The 21,120-nt window shown below is 37.5% G+C and overlaps 2 protein-coding genes across 3 annotated transcripts in view; one reads left to right on the top strand and one right to left on the bottom strand.

The window, feature by feature from the left end:
- The window catches only part of LOC115211797 (DNA ligase 1), a 196,251-nt gene that overhangs the window by 26,335 nt on the left and 148,796 nt on the right, over positions 1–21,120 (top strand). The window contains exons 7-8 of one of the 2 annotated variants that reach the window (XM_036500751.1): positions 8,161–8,220; positions 9,211–9,328. In XM_036500751.1, coding sequence (XP_036356644.1) covers positions 8,161–8,220; positions 9,211–9,328 — 178 coding nt within the window. Of the gene's footprint in view, positions 1–8,142; positions 8,221–9,210; positions 9,329–21,120 lie in introns of both variants that reach the window. The other variant, XM_029780503.2, reaches the window with a different exon arrangement.
- The window catches only part of LOC115211805 (complement C1q tumor necrosis factor-related protein 7-like), a 71,372-nt gene continuing 64,203 nt past the window's right edge, over positions 13,952–21,120 (bottom strand). Inside the window, exons 2-3 of the mRNA XM_029780513.2 lie at positions 18,723–18,992; positions 13,952–15,813 (exon numbers count right to left, since the gene is read on the bottom strand). Of these exons, the coding sequence (XP_029636373.1) occupies positions 15,254–15,813; positions 18,723–18,960 (798 nt within the window). The 5' untranslated portion in view covers positions 18,961–18,992 and the 3' untranslated portion in view covers positions 13,952–15,253. The remainder of the gene's footprint in view (positions 15,814–18,722; positions 18,993–21,120) is intronic.

The raw sequence follows: 21,120 nt of genomic DNA, 5'->3' as shown, positions 1-21,120 counted from the left end.
TGGTTCGTAAGCAAGCTACTTACCACACAGCCACTCCTACACTTATATATTAAGTTTTTTTTTTATCTTGGTGCATGACTTTTGACCCACCTTGCATAATTGCTGTAAAATTATTAATTATACAAGATGTAAACATGGCTGTGTGGTTAAGTTCAGTTCTGAAGCACATGGTTTTGGGTTCAGTTCCACTGCATGACACCTTGAACAAGTGTATCTTCTACTGTATGATTAGGCTGACCAATGCCTTGTGAGTGGCTTTGGTAGACAGAAACTGAAAGCCTGCCATATATATGTATGTATATAGGTGTGTTTGTGTGTGTACATGTTTGTTTGTGTTGCTTTGTCTTGTTATTATTGCATAGTTATACATGAGCATCACCTCATAGAAGCAGAGGCCTTCCTTTCCAGTTGGAAAACAGGACTAGGACTCTGCAAAAAACATGCCCAGTCACGAACAAATGTTGCTTTTCTTGGAGGCAGGTGAGGTTTGGTGACAGTAACGGCTTCTCACTGTATAAAATCTACCTCTACAAATTCTGTCCATGCAAACAAGGAATGTCCAATGCCCTAACAATTTTGGCAGCTTACTGCTGTTGATGCTAATAATAATAATAATAATAATAAATGCCCTGATGCAGTAGCTTTCATGGTTTCTGATCTTAACTGATTGGAAGTGTTATCTTGTACATTGCCTTGTCTTGGTATAAAAAGATATGCCACAGTAAATATTCTGCTCAATACCACAGGATTTGCTTGTCAGTTGTTTGACCATAACCGGTTGAGCATGTCTTTTAGTGGCTGACAATATGTGCATCTCTGATCATGAGCAGGAGTAGTGGGGGAGTATCATAGCCATGTGTTGAGAGGGATTCTTTGGGGTTTGACTAATTCATGTCTGGAAACTTGGGTGTTTCAGTCATCATCCTTCAACAGCCCTCATTCAGGGGCCTTTTGAGCAGGATGGGCTACTCAATGTGAAGATAGTTCAAACTGGATCTCACCTGCAAGGTCATGCACTATACATTTTGATATATGGTCACCATGTCATTCACAAATGGTTGTTATGCATATGTCTGTACCCTTATCAGACGAGAAGTCATGATGGGTACATTGGGCTTTGTATATTTGTACTCTGGTGTCACTTTGATGGCATGCATTGCTCTCTCTCAATAACAATCCTTTCTAGTATAAGCACAAGGCCTGGAATTTGAAGGGACGAAGATAGTCAATCACATCGACCCCAGTACTTGACTGGTACTTAATTTAGTCAACTGTAACAGAATTTGAATTCAGAATGTAAAGCCACAAGAAATGCTGTTAAGCATTTTGCCCAGTATGCTAATGATTCTGCAAGCTCACTGCCTATAATAATAATAATAATAATAATAATAATAATAATCCATACTACTAAAGGCACAGATCCTTAAGTTTTTAGGGGAAGGGGCTAGTCACTTGCATCGAGACCCAGTGCTGAAATGGTACTTATTTTATTGATCTTGAAAGAAAGAAGGAGGCTGTTTGCCCATAAAATACTGCCCCAAACTGATGCTAGCATGGAAAAATGGATATTAAACAAAAAATGTGTACCAATAACTAGGCAATTATGAAACCAGTTGTGGAATGTGTATTTTGTCAGACAGGCAATTTGGAGTAAGCGGAGTTGTGTATCTTGCTCAAGAACACAACATTGGCTTTATCTATCAAGTATGAACTCATGACCATGTTGTCTAGTACCTTAATTTGGTTAAAGATTAACTATATTTATTAATTTTTGTCTCTTGTCTCTCTCTTTCTCTCTCTATCTCTCTCTCTCTCTCTCTCTCTCTTACTGTCTATCTACATCTTTCTGTCTATTCCTCTGACGATCCCCTCAATTTAAAACCATTCTGTTATTATCCACCACTTCTCCGTCCACTGATAAGTACAGTCAGCCAAAATCCTATTTAGATGATGCTTTAGGTTTGGGTATACAATCTAACCCCCCCCACCTCTCCCTGTCTGAGAGACAGTACCAGTTCCCTGATGTAGCTGAATGAACATGTTGTGATGCTTTTATGCAATACTATTCATTGGTGCTTAGAATCGCAGGCTGTCTATTCTGTCAGTCCATTTGGGCAGCAGCCATACACCTCTCTATCTCTCCACCTGTTCATCCATCCATCCATTCTCTTATATACAAGGGATATTTCTCAACAATTCATGTTGTTGTAGAGCAAGGAATTAACTATCCTTAAATTTACTCAAAGCATAGAATGAATCCCAGACACCTTTCTGAAACAACAACAACAACAAAAGAACACTATGAAACAAACATCTTGACTCGTTAGCAACAGATTAGGACTTGGCTACAATTCTTGTTCAATAACCAATAACCCTCTCCTTACACACCCACACCTTTATGCAGTCTAGACAGGCATAAAGTAAACACCACGAACACAAAAATAGCTGCAAGATCAATTGTTCCTCTAGGTGCAAGTGTTTGTTTCCTGTTTTAGATACAGATGATAAATACAGAGATCAGTTATGACAATGAGTTATGTCTGACCAATAAAAGTTTTGCAGCTTTCTACAATGTAAAATACATGGTGCAATATTGATTTGCCAATAAAATTCTCTCAGAGAATTGACTGGTAAAAGTGTCAAAAAGAACATTTACTTTTGTTGAAGATAGCATCTTTATGAAATCAATACTCTTTTACTTTAAACCATAGATTATGGATGAGTGATATCTGTTAGTTTTATCTCCTATTCATTGTCTCTATCACTATTTACATAGCTATATGTCAATGTGTCAGTATTCATTTGTGTATCTGTCTATCCTTATGTCCAATACCCACCTCTTCCATTCATTCATTTCTGTATCTTTATTCAGCTATCAGATCTTTATCTTTACACAGTTTCAAGAGTTCAAAGAATTAAATTCTTTGGGTTGACCCTTTGATTACCATATTTCTGGTGAAATACATTTCCTTTATTTCAATTAAGTTTAAAAATAATGGAGAATTTAGTAAAAATAATTTTGTCAATATTAATTTGGTGTTTAGAACATAAATTAATAAAAGTCTGATGGAAAGTTTTACTTCAGGTCAGATTAAAACAAAGTTTGTATTATAGAATCAGAGTTGGTCTCAGGAGTGTTGGTATCAAATGGGTTAAAGATTCTAAATCTCTCTCTATATAAAGCTGAAGTTGTCTGTGTATGGCAGGTTTGGTAGCCTTCAACTAACACTATCTCCTCCGAGACCCTGCGGCGCAAGTTGACCAAAATTGAGAGTATGATAGAAGAAGGCTTACTCTTCCTTCAGTAGAAAAAGAAATTCAAATTGGACCATGTTAACACCAAAAATTATTTACATCAAAAAGGTGCTTTTTTTTAATGAAAATCCCTACTTTTTACGATTTTTTGTCTGCTGTATTGCCATTTTTCGGTGTATTTCAACCAGAAAAATGTTCACTTAAAGAGAATAACAAGCTACATAATGCAAAGTTTTTACCTTTCAAAAATTCCAGTTCTAAAGGGTCGAAACAAACCCGAGCAACGCCGGGCGATACTGCTAGTATAATATAACTATAGGCACAGATGTACCCATGTTGTAAGAAGTTTGATTCCCAACGACATGGCTCTGGGTTCAGTCCCACTGTGTGGCATCTTGGGCAAGTGTCTTCTAGTACAGTCTTGGCTGACCATAGCCTTGTAGGCGGATTTAATAGACAACACATGTGCTATTCTCCGAATATTCTTTTCCTTCTCTCTTCACCTTTCCTCTTTCTGGCTAAGAGTCATGCTTGAAATGTCACAACCTTCTCTTTTTTTCCATTTTAAAACTGAGCATCAACTTAATACATTCACTGTATATGTCGTCCTTTTTACTTTTGTTGTTTTTGTTTTTATTTTTGATTTGTCTGTGTGTATTTGTTTGTCCCCCTCCACTGCATGTTAGTTTGCTTACATCCCCATAACTTAGCAGTTCAGCAAAAGAACTAATAAAGTACCAGGCTTAAAAAAAGGCTGTGTGGTAAGTAGCTTGCTTACAAACCACATAGTTCCGGGTTCAGTCCCACTGCGTGGCACCTTGGGCAAGTGTCTTCTACTATAGCCTTGGGCTGACCAAAGTCTTGTGAGTGGATTTGGTAGACGGAAACTGAAAGAAGCCTGTCGTATATATGTGTGTATATATATATATATATATTATATATATATATATATATATATATATAAACTTAGACTTAGATAAACTTAGATATGTTTCGACCAAAGATTGGTCCAGGCCATGTCTAACTTAATAGCACCACCTGATAGGATTATTCGAATCCTGTTTAAGTCAAGTTTTGTTTAAGTCAAGTTTTGTTCAAGTAGTGAGTTCTTGTTGGGTGAGTTGTATCCAATTATGGGTGGCTTATCTGGTATTCTTTGAAGGAATCTATCCAGACTCTGTTTGAAGTTGATGGGATCCTTTTCCTCTTTGATCTCCCTCGGGGCAATGTTAAATAGGGCAGGGCCTGTTGAGGAAAAGAAATTATGTTGCAGTGTACATGTATGTTGTGATATATATATATATATATATATATATATATATATATATATACATACACATATATGTGTGTGTGTATATGTTTGTGTGTCTGCTTGTCCTCCCAACATCGCTTGACAACCGATGGTGGTGTGTTTACATCCCTGTAACTTAGGGGTTCGGCAAAAGAGGACGATAGAATAAGTACTATTCTTACAAAGAATAAGTTCTGGGGTCGATTTGCTTGACTAAAGGCAGTGCTCCAGCATGGCCACAGTCAAATGACTGAAACAGATAAAAGATAGTTAACAAGGTGATGAAGGAAGTTGCTGATATTTTTAATAGCATCATTATATTGGTTATTATTACTGATATCATATTGCTGATATCATCATTCTACTCAGCTTGTATTCTGGTGATTCTTGGTTTTGGAGTTAGCATGTTTGTTTTATTTTTTTTTTGTTTCTTTTTTTCGATAATTTAAAGGTGCTCAGTTTGTTTGTCTTTAATAGTTTTCAGATAAAATAATATTGATTTTTATGTGACTCTATACTTTGTAATTAGGATTTGTGAAATAAGGACATTGTCCATTCTTTGTTATCAGATACTGCCATTTTTTTATTTAGTACTCTTGAAAAAAAGGTGATAGGTGCTGGTGTGACTGAGTGGTAAGAAATTTGCTTCCCAACCACATGGTTTCAGGTTCAGACCCACTGTGTGGCACCTGGGGCAAGTGTTTTCTGTTATAGCCCAGAATCAGTTAAAACCTTGTGAATGGATTTGGTAGCTGGAAAGTGAAAGAGACACACCATATACATAAATACATAGATACATACATATATATATATATATATATATATATATATATATATATATATACATATATATATACATATATATACATATATATATACATATATATACATATATATATATATATATGGTGGCACATAAAAACACCATCCGAGCGTGGCCGTCTGCCAGCCTCGTCTGGCACCTGCCAGCCTCATCTGGCACCTGTGTCGGTGGCACATAAAAACACCATCCGAGCGTGGCCGTCTGCCAGCCTCGTCTGGCACCTGTGTCGGTGGCACATAAAAACACCATCCGAGCGTGGCCGTTCGCCAGCCTCGTCTGGCACCTGTGTCGGTGGCACATAAATCACCCACTACACTCTCGGAGTGGTTGGCGTTAGGAAGGGCATCCAGCTGTAGAAACATGCCAGATCTGACTGGCCTGGTGCAGCCTTCGGGCTCCCCAGACCCCAGTTGAACCGTCCAACCCATGCTAGCATGGAAAACGGACGCTAAATGATGATGATGATGATATATATATACATATATATACATATATACATATATAATACATATATATATATATATATATATATATATATATATATATATATATATATATTAGGTCTCACTGAGGAAATGACTAGAGACCGAGACCTCTGGAAGTGTGCTGTGCGCGAGAAGACCCGGCAGGACAAGTGAGTCCACAACCCGTGGCCTTCTACATGGGATGGAGCCAGCCTACGTATGCATACCTTCCCTTCTTGGGACACAAAACTCTACTTGTGAAGACGTGTTGAGGCAAGTGAGGATCAGAATCGAAATCGATCAATGGAAATTGCGGATGTGCTACCAGTGCCGGTGACATGTCGAAATTCTGCTTGTGAAGACCCATTGAGGCAAGTGAGGATCAGAATCGAAATCGATCAATGGAAATTGCAGATGTGTTACCAGTGCCGGTGGCATGTAAGAGAACTTTCCGTTTCGCGACCGTTGCCAGCACCGCCCCGTTTCGTGTCCATTGCCAGCCTCGCCTGGCCCTCGTGCCGGTGGCACATAAAAAGCACCATCCGTTCGTGGCCGTTTGCCAGCTCTGTCTGGCACCAGTGCGGGTGGCACGTAAAAAGCACCCACTACACTCACGGAGTGGTTGGCGTTAGGAAGGGCATCCAGCCGTAGAAACACTGCCAGATTTGACTGGGCCTGATGAAGCCTTCTGGCTTCACAGACCCCAGTAGAACCGTCCAACCCATGCTAGCATGGAAAACGGACGCTAAATGATGATGATGATGATGATACATATATATATATATATGTGTGTGTGTTAAGAGGAAGGAGGTAGTCAGAATTTTGAATAATTCTTTATAAGCGCTTTCATTTGTTCAGTTGAATGAAAGCGCTAATAAAGAATTATCCAAAATTCTGACTGCCTCTTTCTTCTTAGTTTACAATATCTGTACACCACTTCAAACACTATACATATATGTCTGTGTGTGTGTGTGTGTGCATATATTTACATGTATAGATTTGTAATTGTGTGTGTGTGTGTGTATATATATATATATATGTATATGTGTACACACACACATATATCTACACATATTTACATGTATAGATTTGTAATGTGTGTGTGTTACTGCCTCCTTGCCTTGACATAGCGTGATGGTTATAAACAAGTATCACCATCATGTAAGCGGTGTTCTTCATAGTCTTCCATGGAAACATGTCTGGTCATAATGAAATATTACTTTACCTGGAAACAAGTGAGGGTTGGCAACAGGAAGGGCATCCAGTTGTAGAAAATCTGCCTCAGCAAATTCTGTCTGACCCATGCTAGCATGGGAAAGTGTATATTAAATCAATGATGATAAAAACTGTGCTTGTTATTTCTAAGTTTTTTTTTTTAAAACTTTCACCTTTGTTTTATTTCCAGGGTTTTTTTTACCTTGCAAGTCTTGGAGGGCCTATGAAACCATAGGCACAGCCCCTTTCATTCAAGATTCAGTCTCACAACATGGTACCTTGTGCAAGTATGTTGTTCTGTAGACCTGGGCCAACCAAAACCTTGTGAGTGGATTTGGTAGACTGAAACCGAAAGTAGCCCATTGTGTGTGTTTTTGTGTGCACACACGTGTGTGTGTGTGTGTGTGTACAGCTAGATGTACTCAAATGGATTTGAGCTTAAACTCTGAATTCCTCATCCAGTACATCAAGATGTGTGTGTGTGTTTGTTCCTTCTCGATCCACGCCTAGCTCATAGGGCTGGTTTCCTTGGCGTATAGGGTCCCCACCTGGACGGGATGCCGGTCCGTCGCAGGTGAGCTGCAAGATGCAGGAGGAAAGAGAGAGAGAAAGTTGTGGCGAAAGATTCAGCAGAAGCTCGCCAGAGCTGAATGGAGCTTAGGTATTTCGCTCATAAACATACACATTGCCCGGTCTGAGATTCGAACCCACGATCCCTCGACCGCGAGTCCGCTGCTCTAACCACTAGGCCATGTACCTCCATTGTGTGTTTGTGAGTTGGTGTTTCTCTGTCTTGACATTGTGTTATTGTTGTAAACAAGTATCACCATAACACGTGTGGTGTCCTTCGTTTCCAGACTTCTGGTCATGCGTAATGTGGTAACAGGTGGGGATTGGAGAATGGAAGGACATCCAGCTATAGAAAGCCTGCCCTAACAAATTCCATTTGGCCCATGCAAGCTTGGAAAAGTCGACATTAAAACAAATGTTGAGAATGATATTACAAGCTTTTATATATAACTTGTATTTGTTTCAAGATTAGTTGTTAAATGATTTCTTTCAAATATTTTCATTATTATCTTTTTCATCAAAAGACACAAATGAATCTTCAGTGAAGAAAGAAGTTAAGAAGTCTAAAGATTCTCCTGAAGTGAAAGTTGCCTCTATATTTGGTAAGTTACTTTTAACTATTAGTACTTTCACTAGTATAAATTTTAAACTTATAATTGTCTTAGCCAACCCTATACATATATATATAATCAAAATAAGCAACAAGAATAACTTCGGTAATTTGGTACGATCGTTTCACGCTACATCATTTTATTAAATGTTGCATTACAACAGTTTTAAAAGTTGAGCAATCATCAGCCATTAATAGAGGTTTTCCATTAATACATAATTTTCATATATATATATATATCATCATTTGTGAAGGCACGTGGCTTAATGGTTAGGGCATTCGACTCAAGATCGTAAGGTTGTGAGTTCAATTCCCGGCAACACGTTGTGTCCTTGAGCAAGACACTTCATTTCATGTTGCTCCAGTCCACTCAGTTGGCAAAAATGAGTTGTACCTGTATTTCAAAAGGCCAGCCTTGTCACACTCTGTTTCACGCTGAATCTCCCTGAGAACTACGTTAAGGGTACACGTGTCTGTGGATTGCTCAGCCACTAGCACGTTAATTTCACAAGCAGGCTGTTCCGTTGATTGTATCAGCTGGGACCCTTGTCGTCACAACCGACGGAGTGCTCCTATATCATCATTTAGTGTCTGATTTCTATGCTGGCATAGGTTAGATGGTTTCACCGAAACTGGTTAGCTGTAGAGCTGCACCAGGTTAAAGTCTGATTTGGCATGGTTTCTACTGTTGGATGCCCTTCCTAACATCAACCACTCCATGAATGTAATGGGTAGCACTTTAAGCAAGTCTCCCTTACTATAGCTGCAGGTCAGCCAAAGCCTTGTGAGTGAATTTGGTAGACAAAATATGAAAGAAACCTGTCGTGTGTGTACATGTGACTATATGATAACTATATTATAAAACATCATGCAATAATAACTATGATAAAGTGGGCTTTAGGTTTTTCCAAATTAAAATTAATTCTAAATTGATAATTGGTGTAGAATCTTGTTTATTGTCTTATTCAATTGATTTTATTAGGTAACATCAAATCAAAGAAAACACCTTCAAAACCTGAATCTGAAAAAAAGAAGGAGCCTGCTAAATCAACAAAATCAACTTCAGAAATAAAGGAAGAAAAATCTGAAGACGTACAGTGGTAAGTGTTTGCTTGTTTCTATTGTATTTTTTGTTGTTACGTCCATGTATCAAGGACATTGATTCCAAATTTAACACGTTTGTGCCAGTAGTAGAGGCAGCAGCACCAGCCGTTCAGGAATTCGGAGATGGAGATCTCCATTTCCAGCAACTTCGAGAACCACCTCCCAGTGGTGTCGGGCGTCAACGAAGAGCCCTCGACTACAACAAGACGACCAAAGTTGTTTTTTTTCCCAAGGTCTGGGGTCTCCTGCCCCTAAGCCCTAGAACATCACCTAATCACCCTTATCTGTCTTGTTGCTTAACAACAACAACAACAGCAACAGCAGAAGAGTTCTTTTGTTAGTTTTCTTCATTCACTATTTCCATTGTACATCTATGTTTTTTGCTTACATGAATAGGACAGATCTCTGCTGCTGTATCTCGGCTCTTGTTGGTGTCTCTTGTCATCTGTGTATGAATATATTCTATTAATTCCTTACAGGTTTTCTTCTGAAGCTGGCATAAAATATTTTACTTCCACCAAAATAAGTAGATATAAGGAAGAGTCACCAAATGTTGCAACAATTTTACTTTTCTGTGCTTATGACTTGGTACTGGGTTGGATTTTGCAGGAAATGATTCTTATTTTACAGCTTAGTCAAGGAGGAAGGACAAAGTCTGTAACACTTTATCATTGGAAAGAAAGAAGAGAATGATTCTTAAGCAGGATTCTTAGCTCAACACAGCCAAGTATCTAGAGCAGGGGTGGGGAAACTTATTAGTACGACAGACAAACATTTCCAATGGAAATGGTCGGAGGGCGGACCACAAGTTCTAACTCTTATATCTGTATAAATCTTGTATATATATATATATATATATATATATATATAATATATATATATATATATATATGTTATAATTCTATATACATTAATAAAGATAAGTTTAACACATTAAATTAATGCTGCCACTGAATTTAGGACATTTATATTACTTATGCGGTATTCTATATTTTTCAGCTAGACTGTAGTTGGGTCACAAGGGGATGGCACAAACCTAGAAATATGTGTTTTATGGTGAAAACAAAACTTCCATTCAAATGGCAATTACCTGGCTATTTCTGTTCGAGTCTAACCATTTTAAGGCATTTTAATGTCACAAATAGGCATATGAATATTGTATAAATTTTAAAATTAAAAAATTTATTATATTTTGTACATACGAGTATATTGGCCACTGGGTGCAATTGCGTCCACAGGCGGGGGTTTCCCTACCCTTGATCTAGAGTAAATTCTATTTAAGGCACTTAAAATGAATACTACTTAAGGAACCTGGAGTGGATTTTGCTTAATGCACCCAAAGTGGACCCTACTTTACACATCCAAGTAAGCTCTGCTTAAAAATCTAATCTCGTATCAGTTTCTTATATTGATTTTTATATTTAGTTTGAGAGTAGATTTTGATGTGGAAAAGATGGCTATGAATTATTTCCTCAAAATTTCTGATGTAGATATGAATGAACATTTTTATAATGTTTTAGAGCAGTGCTACTCAAAGTGGTGGTCCGTGGACTGGTGCCGGTCCATGAGCCATCAGTTGCTGGTATACAGCGAGTTTCCAGCAAAGAAAGAAACATTATAAAATGCTTATGTAATATTGTATTATTTGTTTACAAAATAAATATACGATTAAAAAAAATTGTCAACTTTTATTATATTCATTATATATATTCTGTTGTGTCTGGGGAGAGTCATTTTTTTTTTGTGCCTTATAATGTAACACACTCACCAGTAAAATTTCCACTTATTTCTTATTTTTATTTTCCTAAAATTTTCATTGCATCTTGCAACCTTTTCAATAGTCTTGACTAGACGCAACGAAAATTTTAGGAAAATAGAAATAAGAAATAAGTGGAAATTTTACCAGTGAGTGTGTTACATTATAAGGCACAAAAAGAAAATGACTCTCCCCAGACACAACAGAATTTGCTTCAACACACAAACTCATATAAAGAATTTTGCAAACCAAATCCAAAAACGAAATTATATACATTGTTTCCAGTATAAATTAATATTACTAAGAAATGTTACCAGTCCCTGGCACATTGGGGAAAAAACCCAAAAAACTGCCAGTATGCCACATCAGATAGATTGAGAAGCACTGCATTAGAAGACAGTAACAATTTCTAAAAATCAATAAATTTGGAGGACAAAACACTTGAATACATTGTCCCCTATACTTGACAGGTACATGATAAAGGTGGCCATTAAAATTGATGATATATGGAAACTGAAAGAAGCCTGTCATATATGTATATATCTATGTGTGTGTGTGTCTTTGTACCTGTGTTTGTCCCCCCCACCACCGCTTGTCAACCAGTGCTGGTGTGTTTATGTCCACATAAAGTAACGGTTTGGCAAAAGAGACCAATAAAGTAAGGACTGACTTTAAAAAATTAGTACTGGGGTTGTTACATTCGACTAAAAATTCTTCAAGGTAGTGACTCAGCATGGCTGCAGTCTACCGACTGAAACAAGTGATAAAGATAATAGATATATATTTAAAAAATATAGCATGGGTTGGACGATTTGATTGAGGTCTGGTGAACCAGATGGCTGCTCTAGACTCCAATCTGATCTGACAGAGTTTCTACTGCTTGATGCCCTTCCTAATGCCAACCACTCCAGGAGTGTAGTGGGTGCTTTTACGTGCTATCGCACGAGGGCCAGTTAGGTGGTACTGGCAACAGCCATGCTCAAATGGTGCTTTTTATGTGCCACCTGCACAGGAGCCAGTCCAGCGACACTGGCAACGACCTCACTTGAAAGTTTTTTACATATACCACCAGCGCAAGTGCTAATAAGGCGATGCAGGTAATGATAACACAATGATTGACTGAAATGAAATGAAATCATTAATTTACTTCAGTTCATATTGATATTAAGATTATATACTTCATTTGTTGTCAGATGCCAGTTAAAAGAAATGGAATTGGGCAAGTGTCTTCTCTCAGGCCAACCATGTTAGTGGATTTGGTAGGTGGAAAATGAAAGATGGCCATTGTGCATGTGTCTGTGTATATTTATGTGTGTGTATGTCTTTGTGTCTGTGTTTGTCCCTCCACCTTGACAACCGATGTTGGTGTGTTTACGTCCTCATAACGTAGTGGTTTGGCAAAAGATAGAATAAGTACTAGGCTTTAAAAAAAAAGTTTTCAAAAAAAATAAAGTTAATATTTAGAGGTTCAATTTTAGTTTGGTGCATTTGCAATTATGTGGTTCCAGGTTTGACCCCTCTTAACGGCATCTTGGGCAAAAGTCTACCATCATAGCCTTGGAGCAACCAAAGACTTGTGGGGGAAATTTGGTAGCTGGAAACTGCAGAAGCCCACCAGATGTTGTGTGTGGGAAAAAAGTTGGGGCAATGATGAAAATAACTGATTTTTCTGTCTCTTTCTGCGTTACTTCTTTTTTACATCCGTAGACGTTGCCATTTGTTATTTTATTTTCCTACAAAGTACTGGGTTCAGTATAATTAATTAAAATACCTGAAGACAATATACTCTAGCATGTGCATGGCTGAATGATATGATTGAAACCAACAAATATATTTGAAGAATTAAATAGTCTAGAAGTACATTTTGGACCAAGTAAAATAACTGTAGAACTAACAAGGACATTTGTCATAATTTGTCACACTAAATGTGGGTTATTGAATCATTTATACTTACTTTTTATCTTAGTGGAACAAAAGCTTATGTAAGTCGATAATTTAGCACGTTGACCGCCCCCACCTCCTTTGTAAGGTCAATCATTACTGCCACAACAATAAGGCTGGTCTCTTGAGTAAGGTACATAACTCTGCTTGTCTTTATTTGCCTGGCCTGTTAATAAGCAGTGTTCATATTTCCAATTCAAGTTGTTATCTGTTGGAAAGAAGATTCAGCTATGGAAAAGAAAGTACTTCACAAATAAATAAATGTCCAAATTCTCAAAAAGTCTTCACCCATCTTCTTCCTTGTTTGGGAAAATGTATGTAGAATAATAATAAGATAAAACAATTTTTTCAGTTTTTTTTTTCTTACAGATTTTATTTAAGAAACTTGGGACCATCTACAAAAAAATATGTCTACTTGATAACAATGCTACTAATTTGTTTTTGAGATTAGAGCTAAGTTTGGACCATTCTTCAGCTATTAAAAGTACTTCACATGTAAATTATAAAGGGGATGGATTCCTTATAAAACTATTTGTAAAATGGTAAATGGCTATCTCTTAATGTACTCAGTACATACAAAAACAGTTATTGATTTTTTATTTTCTTTACACATCATAACAACCTTTTGACAGGAATTTGTATGATTTTTAAAATGTTTTAAATTGTTCTCTTTGTGTTATTACTTCACCAAGGAAAAAAAAAAACTGATGCTTTCACAAACATTGAAAAAAAAAAATTTTTTTAAAAAGATTACAAAAAAAATCTCATAATGGAGCTTAGATGTTTTCTACAAAACCATTTGGACGAAAATAGATCACTATCTTACACAACCATTGGGATGAAAATAGCACAACTATTTGTATAAAAGCACATTATACCTTACACAACCATTATAAGTAAAAGTTGCTTTTCTATTTTTTTCTTTTTCACAACCATGAAAATTTTACAGTTTATAGAAATGTTAAGTCAGTTGTTTTCATGACTTTTTGAGAAAATGATGGTGTGTGAAAATGGCTTAGACTGTGAAAATTGTTGGTTTTGTTGTTATCTAAACAGATAAAAGACTTGAGGCTTTTAAAACATAGAATGTGGAATGGAAGTCCTATAATGTGATCCAGCTACGTGTTTTCTTTTTGTTGTTAGAATTTCTAAAACTATTCCAAAGATTTCAGTCTCTTACAAGAGCTTGTTGATATGTTTTGCTGTGATAATCAAAATTTGTTTGCATCTTCTGTTCCAAGCGTCCTTTTTTTGTGGGGTTTATAGACAGTTAAGTAATATTTAAATATAATGTGGAATGATCCCATGAAAGACTGCTACATAGATTTAGAAGATTTCATTCACTAAATTATATTAAAAGACAAATATTACGAAAATAAAAAAGATATTCAAAAGACAAAACAAAACATGATGTACAGATTTCGTAAGTTATCTGGTGTTTCTACCTGAAAATGGTTTTGAAGTATCACCACCAAAGCTTTTAGGTGCTTAGGATGTAGGTGTATTTCTTGGCCATAATCTGTGTTGAGAGTGTTGTGTGTTCTTGTCGTTTAGTGTGGTTTGAAAATGAATCTGTTGCATTGACATACACTGTGGTTTATCTAAATCTAAATGTGGGTTTCATATTCTGTTTTCACCAGATCAAGAAATAAGTTGGATAGATTTAGACTTGTTTCATTTATGATTATTGCTAGAGAATAGAAGTCAGTGAAGCGATGTCATTTGTTTTTTTTTTATTTTGTTTTTCACTCTCATTTCGATTATTATGTAATTAGCATAAATTTGTTGGATTTTTAGAGTTCTTTAATCAGGTAGTTTGATTTTTTATTGTTTTTTTGTTACCCCAAAATTTATTTCTTGTTACCTATTCTTGAAGCGATTGTAAGATTGACTGTTTTTATCTTTTTAATTTTTTTACTAGATTGTTTTTAAATAGCAAAATCTATTTGATTCTGTATCAGCAATATCTATTTTATAAATTTATGAAAGTTGACTAAATACAATAAGACCTACTTCAAAAATCTTTTTGACTTATGGAATATTTTCTCCTTAGAAATTCCAACTATATTATCATATCACTCTGCCGAGAAAGTATGGATATTTCTTATTTGATAAAGTTGGCTTTTTCCCTATTATTAATGAATCTACCATTTTTAAACTGTCAAAGACTTGGCTATTTCTCACATATTAGTACTGCAGGCATGACGATAATATTTGTACATGTTTAATTCTCAAAGATTAAGAACCCTGAGAATGTTGAGTAATCGTTGAGCAGTGCTGAGTCTTTACTGAGTTGAATCCAGACATGGTCATCAACATTAAGATTAAGAATTATGGTGTTGCTGCTTGAACCAAATCCTGCTCGGCCATCTCCATGCAGTGGAAGCTGGTGCTGGTTATTCACCATCAGCCAGGCAAAGGCATCAATTTTATTTTGACCCATAATATGCGCTGTGAAAAGGTAAGTCCCATTGAGCTGACAGACAAAATGGGACGTATAAACATCAAAATTGTCACCAATATTTACAAAGATGTTGTTGAAAGTCACTATTGTGTCTTGTAAAACCCGTCCCAGCTTGGTTGTTCTGCTGGCAGAAAATGCAATTCGTTTACTAGGTTTACTTGAAAGACCCTTTTCCCCTCTATCTCCCTTGTATCCTGGATATCCTCGGGGTCCCATAGCTCCTTTAATTCCTTCACCTCCCTTTGTACCAATTTCTCCTTTTTGTCCTTTCCTCCCACGGCTTCCTTTCTCTCCGGATGGTCCCATTACTCCACTTTCACCTGAAATAAAAACACATTTAGTATTATGAGTGAAGAACCCTTTAGTTCTGTCTTATTGAAAACTCGTCAACCTCTCTATTGGGCTATGAGAAAATGCACCCAGTACATTCTGTAAAGTGAATGACAATAGGAAGGGCGTCTAGCCATAGAAACCAGTCCAAGTGACATTGACAGGTACCAGTCTATTAAGAAATGACTGTGATGACCTACCCAACCCATGCCAGCGTAGAAAGTGAACATTAACCCTTGTGTTACCAACCTGGCTGAAACCGGCTCTGGTTCTGAGTACAAATGTCTTGTTTTCATAAGTTTGGAATTAAAATCTTCCACCAAACCTTAGTCACAATTTATGTTGCTAACACTAGCTTATTGATAACTAAGTTATTTTCCTAAATTCTTTGTTATCTTTAAAGTAATTAAAAGAAACACAGAGCATCTCAAAATAAATACAGTAACTAAAGGGTTTAATGATAATGATATTCTATAAACAGAGACGCATCTCTTTACATTCTAAGTTCAAGTTCTATCAAAGTTGACTTTGTCTTTTCTCCTTCTTGGGCCAATTAAACACAATGTACCAGTCCTTCAGTTCTTCAGATTTTAATGACTTTTCATTTGACTACATTATCCAATCTGTTCTTTCTGCTTTAAGAATTTGGGATTTAATTTGAGTGGCAGATTTAATCAGTCACTCAATTTATCTGCGGCTTTATATAGCTATGGTAAGACCTCACCTGGAATTTGCATCACCGGTCTGGAACCCCTATCTTGCCCAGGATATCAATCGTCTGGAAGCCGTTCAGCGACATGCAACCAAAAGAATACCCTCCATCAGGCATTTGCCATATCCTGAACGCCTTACTTCCCTGGGCATGGACACATTGAAACTCCGACGTCTGGCAGCTGACTTGGCAGACACCCATAAAATTATCAACCATCGTACAAACGATAACTCTGAGCACCTTTTCAAACTCCACCCATCTAACACCTGTGGACATATTTACAAAGTCAGAATACAGCACAGCTCCCATGACTTCAGGAAACATTTTTTCACGCTGAGAGTTGCTGAAGCATGGAACAAACTGCCGGCATCAGTTGTTAGTTGTCAGAGCACTGCATCCTTCAAAACTTCCATGCTTTCTGAGATTCACCAACACTACACCTGATTTTCTCCCCTCCATACACACACACAAGCATGTATCTGACTCGTACATTGTTCGCTTTCCAGACATTTTTACATTACTGCATGTACTTTATATGCACTTTCTGACAAGTTGTGGTGCACCTGAGCACTGTATACAATAATTTCATTATTATTATTATTATTATTATTAATACCACCATATGGCCATTGGGCACAGCTATCTGGGCCAGGTCTCTGGTCAACTTTTCCCCCTTCAGGTCCTGGAATGGGGTCATGATCATTGATCTTCCTTCTTTTTTTGCTACTTGTAATATTCAATATACTTCTAAATTTACAGTAATCATCTAATCCATGCTAACCCATGCACACATGTTTGATCATGTGTGTCTGTGTATTTATTTATATATGTATATATCCTTTTATACTTCTCATTCACTGGACTGTGGTTGTATTGGACCACTATTTTCAGGGGTTTTACTCAATTATATGAAACCCAGTTGACCAATGTGTAAAGAGATTTAACTGGTATAAACCCAAATACAATAAGTGTTTTTTGTTCATCATGCTGATCCTGCTATCCTTTATTTACACACACACACACACACACACACACACACATCTCTCTCTCTCTCAGGCTTAAGAGTTTCCATGTACTAAATTTTCCTCATGATGTACTAAGCTCTGAGATTGATCCAGAGCTACAGGATTATGCAGCAAACCTCTGATACAGGCTCAATCATGGCTGTGTATGAAGAAGTTCATTTAGCAACTGCATGACATTTGAGTTCTGTTGCATTGAACAGCATCTTGGGCAAGTGTCTTGTACCGATAGCCTTGGGCTGACCAAAGTCTTGTAAATGAAATTTGGTACAAGGGAACTAGAAACCCATCAAAGACTATTTTTCTTCTTGGGTTTTTTTCATTTAAATCTTTTGCCTGGTTTCATACCATTACATGGCCTTTGAGTACCTTTTGCAGAGAGGGCATTTTTACGAGCATTTGGGCTAGATCTTTGGTCTGAGGATGACTTTCTCCCACCAAATCTCAGAAGCTATGACAATAATCAATGGCATGACCTTTCTTCTTTACTAACACATGTATCTATACACACACATTATATGTTACATTTTTGAATAGTAAACCAAAAAAAAAAGAAAAGGAAACAAAATAATAATAATGATAAATAGCCTGATGTAGTGTCAGGTAGTGGCTCTCATGGCTTTTGATCTTAACTGGAAGTGCTATCATTTACATGTTTTGTCTTGGTATAAAAGATGGGTTACAGCAAATATTCTGCTCAATACCACAGATTTGCTTGTTATTTGCTTGGCCTCAACCAGTTGAGCATGTCCCTCAGTGGCTGACGATATGTGCATCTCTGATCAGAGCAGAAGTAGTAGGGGAGCATCATAGCCATGTGTTGAGAGGAATTCTTTGGAATTTGAATAATTCCCCTCTGGTAAAGTGGATGTTTTGTTCATCGTCCTTAAGCAAACCTTATTCAGGGACCATTTAAGTGGGACAGGCTACTCAACCTGATTCTAACTGGACTCCACCTGCTAGGTCATGTGCTATTTATTTTGATATGTGATCACCATTTTGTGCACATGGTTGTGATGCATGTGCCTGGTGTACCTTTGTCAGATGGGTTGTCATGATGGGTATATTGGGCTTCGTGTATTTGTAACCCAGAGTCACTTTGATGGCATGCATTGCTCTCTCACTCAATAATAATAATAATAATAATAAATATTAAAATATTTACCTTTTAATCCAAATGGGCCTGATGGTCCATGTTCTCCTTTATCTCCTTTGTGACCATCCTTTCCCATAGCACCTTGCAAACCTGGTATTCCAGGTACTCCTGATGGACCTGTCTGGCCAACACAGCACTTACACTCCTTGTCCTGAAGATATGCATGAGTCCCTGAAGCAACCACCTGAATGTGCATAGCCAGTAGCCATGTCAGACTGGAAAGCTTCAGTCCAAATGTGTGTTCCATCAGTCTAAGAAGTGCAGCACTAATATGGTCACCTGTAAATCAAATGAGGAGAAATATAATTTCAAGTTTGATATTTCAACCATAATTATTCGAGCTGGTAAAATCAATTAGCACACTGGACAAAATGCTGCTATGCACTTTGTCTCAAGTTCCTGTGTGTTTTGTTTGTGTGTGTGCGTGCACATGCATGTAGGTATGGCTGAGTTGTTAAGACATTCTCTTCAGAAGTGTGTCTTTGAGAGTTTCCTACTGCATGGACATTGTCAGTTAGTGTCTTTGACTATAGCTGCATGTTGATCAGCGCTTTATGAGAGAAAGAAATTAGAAGAGGCCTTTCATATGTGTGTGTGTGTGTGTGTGATTGCACATATGCTTTGTGTGTGTGTGTGTGTGTGTGTATGAGAGTCATCAATGTTTTAATATCTACTTTTTCATGGTTGCATGGGCTGGAAGGGTTTTTTATTATTTTTTTTTGAGGCAGATTTTCTATGTCTGGGTGCTTTGTCACTGAACCTCACCTGTTTCCAAGCAAGGTGCTATGTTATCTACAGCATATTGGAAACAAATAACACACTTGTATGACAGTGACACTCATTTACAACCACCACACAATGTCAAGGCAAAGTGACACAAACATACATACACATATACACATAACATGGACAAATACAGATATAACAAGGCACCATGCTGTTGTTGTTGTTAAGCAACAAGACGGATAAGGGTGATTTGGTGATGGTCTAGGGTTTAGGGGCGGGGGACCCCAGACCTTTGAAAAAAAAAAACTTTGGTTGTCTTGTAGTCGACACCACTGGGAGGTGGCCCTCGAAGCTGCTGGAAATGGAGATCTACAGGTCCAAATTCTTGGACAGCAAGGCACCATGCAAAAGCACCCATGCCAAAGCCACATAAAAAGCACCACTTGTGCTGGTGCCACAAAAAAGCATCTGTGCTGGCACCACATAAAATGTAAACTCTGTAAAGTAGTTGGTGTTAGGAAAGGCATCCAGCTGTTGAAACCATGCCATAACAACTGACTGGTGCCTGGTCTAGCTTTCTAGTTTGTCAGCTCCTACCTATGCCAGCATGGAGAATGGGCTTTAAATGATGATGATGATAATTTCTTGATTTATCTAAATTATCTCTGCCTCCAGAGGATCATCATCATCATTTAGCATCTGCTTTCCATGCTGGCATGCGTTAGACAGTTTGACTGGAACTGGTAAGCTGAAGGGCTCTACCTGGTTCCAGTCTGATTTGGCATGGTTTTGACAGCTGGATGCTCTTCCTAATGCCCACCACTCCAAGAGTGTAATGGGTGCTTTTTACATGCCACTGGTATGAGTGCCAGTCACATGACACTGGCAATTACCAAATGTCTGACCAGTTCCATATGAGATAATCTCAAAAACCAAGAATTCTCCAAAGTTGATATGCCATTAAGGAAAAGATCAGCCTTAATGCCTGGAGATAAAAGGACAATTGTGAATATGTTTTGACCTCAGCAGGCATCATCAGCATGGCAGTGTATCTATGAGGGGATGCTGAAAAGTTCCTGGCTTTAAGGGTATCATGAAAGGCATTGTTGGGCTTTCCAAGTTCTTTTATAGGGCTTAGAAAAACTGAAGGACTACTGCAAATAAGTGTGTAAATCTGAGAGGGGAATATCTTAAATAAAATCATAATCAACTGATCCTCCTGTGTTTTCTTTTACCAAAAGCCAGGAACTTTTCAGCACCCCCTTGTATATCTATATATACATATAACCAGTTTCATTCAGTTTATCTTCCAAATGCACTCACAAGGCGTTGGTTGGTCCAGGGGCTGTAGTAGTAGACACTTGCCTAAGGTTTCATGTGGCAAGACAGGGCCTAAAACCATGTGATTGGGAAGCAAGCCTCTGAACCATGCCATTGTGTATGCATTTCCCTTGTTGTGATGTGTGCAATGATTGTTAACAAAGAGTCACCTTTCATGCAAAAGGTTATGTTATACTCTTCACTCTTTTACTTGTTTCAGTCATTTGACTGCGGCCATGCTGGAGCACCGCCTTTAGTTGAGCAAATCGACCCCGGGACTTATACTTTGTAAGCCCAGTACTTATTCTATTGATCTCTTTTGCCGAACCACTAAGTGACGGGGATATAAACACACCAGCAT

The sequence above is a fragment of the Octopus sinensis genome, linkage group LG1 (assembly GCF_006345805.1).
Source record: "Octopus sinensis linkage group LG1, ASM634580v1, whole genome shotgun sequence".
NCBI lineage: Eukaryota > Metazoa > Mollusca > Cephalopoda > Octopoda > Octopodidae > Octopus > Octopus sinensis.
This window is presented reverse-complemented; position numbering and strand designations above follow the sequence as displayed.